The sequence below is a fragment of the Cephus cinctus genome, unplaced genomic scaffold, assembly GCF_000341935.2.
Source record: "Cephus cinctus unplaced genomic scaffold, Ccin1 Ccin1_scaffold0080, whole genome shotgun sequence".
Taxonomy (NCBI): domain Eukaryota; kingdom Metazoa; phylum Arthropoda; class Insecta; order Hymenoptera; family Cephidae; genus Cephus; species Cephus cinctus.
This window is the reverse complement of record NW_014332821.1, coordinates 50703-53987: the sequence shown is the minus strand read 5'-3', so window position 1 is coordinate 53987 and position 3285 is coordinate 50703. Positions and strand designations below refer to the sequence as shown.

General features: G+C 37.2%; 1 protein-coding gene across 2 annotated transcripts; it reads right to left on the bottom strand.

Moving 5' to 3' along the window:
• Window positions 1–2285: 2285 nt before the first annotated feature.
• Window positions 2286–3075, bottom strand: LOC107270479 (cuticle protein 19-like). 2 transcript variants are annotated; one of them, XM_015745531.2, is made up of 2 exons: window positions 3061–3075; window positions 2286–2798 (listed from the first exon to the last, which is right to left on the bottom strand). In XM_015745531.2, the coding sequence occupies exon 2, from the start codon at window positions 2788–2790 to the stop codon at window positions 2392–2394; it is 399 nt and encodes a 132-aa protein (XP_015601017.1). In that variant the 5' UTR covers window positions 2791–2798; window positions 3061–3075; the 3' UTR covers window positions 2286–2391. The 2 variants fall into 2 exon arrangements, with proteins under 2 accessions (XP_015601017.1, XP_015601025.1); XM_015745539.2 differs by lacking the exon at window positions 3061–3075 and adding an exon at window positions 2862–3051.
• Between the last annotated feature and the right edge of the window lie 210 nt (window positions 3076–3285).

The following is a 3285-nucleotide window of genomic DNA, read 5'->3' as shown; positions in this document are numbered from 1 at the left end:
TCAACCTGTACTTGAAAGTACCAAGAGGTATGCTTTCCAATTTCATATTCTTAGACGAGTTAATTCCATTGGAGATGAGATATTGCGAATTGAGTGGTTCTCACTTCACTCGGGTCTGGATCGACCTGAGCTATACATATAAGCGTTACTTAATGTGCATTCTCTAGATATCATTGTGAGTACGAGAGCTCATCTTACCATCGTATGAGAAATGTTATACCATAAACTTCAGACGAAGTTTGATACTCTTGTACGTACACTTATAAGTGTAATAACAGCTTGTTGATATATTGCGTTAAAGAGTAAACTAACAAAGATGTAAACGCTTTTTATGAATCTTACAATGATAATGTATATCAACTTGTAACTTGTATAACGTATAGTACCGAATTCAATATATCATATGTGATAAATTATGTATGACCAACTTTAAATATAATTCTGGTGTCGTATAACAGGTACTTAATTTATTATGGCTTAATGACGAAAAAGAAATATTCGTTTGAAAACTTATATTTTCCTATGCTTTGTGTAAAATGTGAATAATGACTATATCGATACAAGTGTTACCGTGCAACGTAGTTAAATCGACTATAGCAATCTGCGATAAATGCATGTGCGTGTTATGTATTATGATTTGAGTATACCTTCTACATACAGCCATTACCCTGTCTGGAAGCAAATTCCTGTATGTACTTTTTTTTTAAATATTTGTATAGTAGCTCGTGCTCATTGGATACTAAAGTTTGTGCCAGATTACACTGCTCCAGGTACAATTCAATTCAAGAGCGTACTGACCTCGGTTAGGCAATATAGATACATTCCGTATTAACAATCTGCAATGGAAACCTCTGTTTGTGGATTTACACAGGGACCACTTTACACGTAGTAGCAAATACGTGTCATTGAAAATCACATGTATGATAAAGGTCGAGCATCGTTATTTCGATACAATAGATACAGAGCATTTATCAGAGCTAACTTGATAATATAAGCTTGGTTATCAACATAATATTATTAGGATCAAGATTGAGGATTTTTTTGGAATATTTTTTTTCAACTCATATTGATATACATATAGGCCATAAACGTATGCTGTTTATATGTATATCTCTATGGGTTATTGCGTTACGATAAAATTTAAATAATTTTTTTTTTTCGATAGGAGCAACTCACATTGAGCTAAGAGGGACTGAACCTACCAGGGCTATCATCGTCTGTGCATTCTGACAAGAAAATCCTTCAGTATAATAACTAACTCGTTGCGTTGACTCGTCGCGAGTTAGACATGACACTCGAAAACACGTGTTTACCTTTTTTTTACGGTGTCATTTTGAGAAGGGAATAAAGGATCAAGGGACAGCAACATGCGAGGGACGGTTCCCGTCTGTTAACCTCACATATCGTGACTTGGAACGTTGGGACTTGATCGGGCCTCCAGCTGGGGCCCTTTTTGAACCAACCGATACGCTTGAGATTAAAATTTGACATTTAGTATCCGCATTCTAGATACATTTGCTTAGCTGACTGTTCCATGTGAATTATACTTTTTTTTTTTTTAATAAGGGTGAAGATGGTTAAATAGTTAACGTCCGAGTAAACACGTCTTGTATTAGCTATGTATCTCACTGAACAATTTCTGTTACTCAAAAGTTATGTAAAAATTACATAAACGTAACAAACGGATTTCCTGAGATCCATTGATTTTAGCTGCATACAGATATCAATTTATTTATATATTTTTTTATAAATGCTATAAACGATCAAATAATTATTTTGAATACTTCAGTCGAAGCGAAAGACAGTCTAAGAAGTTGATCAGGATCTTCTTGCTACCTTTGTTAAGAAAAATTATTAACGAATTACAATTGAGAGCAGTCAGGTTTTCTCATTTTAGGATAAATTTTTTATTCAGATCCTGTCCGAAATCTTGAAAAACTCTCCGAGTAAGCCAATTTCGCGCAATCGAGGTTATATTGTTAATTCCATAGAGCGCATAACGTGCGGATGCATAGAACGAGCTTCCACGAGGTTATTTAGTGTGTATTTTGCATTAATTATTCAAATGAGCAAACGCGTTGTTGGGATTATCATAAATTACGTAGCTACCCTCCTTCGGACGACTTCATTCGAGCATGCTCAACAGCTACGAAGAATGACTAAAGACTGCCAATCTTCTCGACCTCAGCGGATAACACAGTCGCAATTACGATCTCAAAGAGATGTTCATCCAACGATCATCCCATCATATTTTTCACCCCGTACGTAATCTTAAACTTAACTCGTTTTTGCACAAATAAAACTGATGATTTATTAACGATTATAATTTACAAACAAAACAATTATTTGGTTGCGTACAATTCCTTGACTAGTCAAGGAAACGTGTTACGATCAGTGGTGGCCATAGCCATAAGGTCCGGAATGGTCGTTACCGCCGGAGTTGTGAACCACCGCATGGAAACCATCCTTGTCCGCATGGTACTTGACGGTACGCACGTTGCCACCAGGCTCCTTCAGGCTGTATTCGCCTGCGACATTCTTTCCGTCACGGTGTTCCTTTTGACCGTGAAAGTCGCCCGTATGATGATCCTCGACGCCATAAGCGAACTCGTAATGAGGATGGGCTACATAGTCCACGTGATGGTGACCATGCTTGTCCACGAACTGTACCTCGTGAGCAGGTCCGACAACTGGTCCGTGATGATGCTGATAAGAATAGGCCTTGTGGCTCATTCCACTTCGGGCGATAGCGCCAATGAGAAATAAAACAGCAACAAGCTTGAATGCCATGATTGTCTCTGAAAAAAATTAATATATGAAAACAAATGTAGATTACACTCGTTCAGATAAAGTAGCTTTACCAGAGACCACCTGATTTACACGTTTATAACGTTTTTTCAGAGAAGAAAAAATATTGCACTGAATATTTATTAGACAATATATTATTGGTTAGTGTAGTCAAATATGAAATTTTGTGTACTTCTTATCAGTGCTATATTTTTTAACGTGACAAGGAACCAGTGGCGAATGGCCCTTTTAGAAAATTTCTGATTTAGTTACCGTAGCACTTGTGGTGTCAAATGCGTTATGAATAAATATCGCCGAATTCGCAGCATTTATACAGTAGCGGGTTAGGTAATAACTGTTACGTACCTAAGGCGCCTAGGCGACAGGTGAAAAGGATTTTCACGCTCTTGCTCGCCAATAGATTTGGTGAGTCCTTTTTTTACTCTGTTGTAAAGTCAATAAGACGCATGTGTTTTCGCAAGGCATATAGGCGTGTTT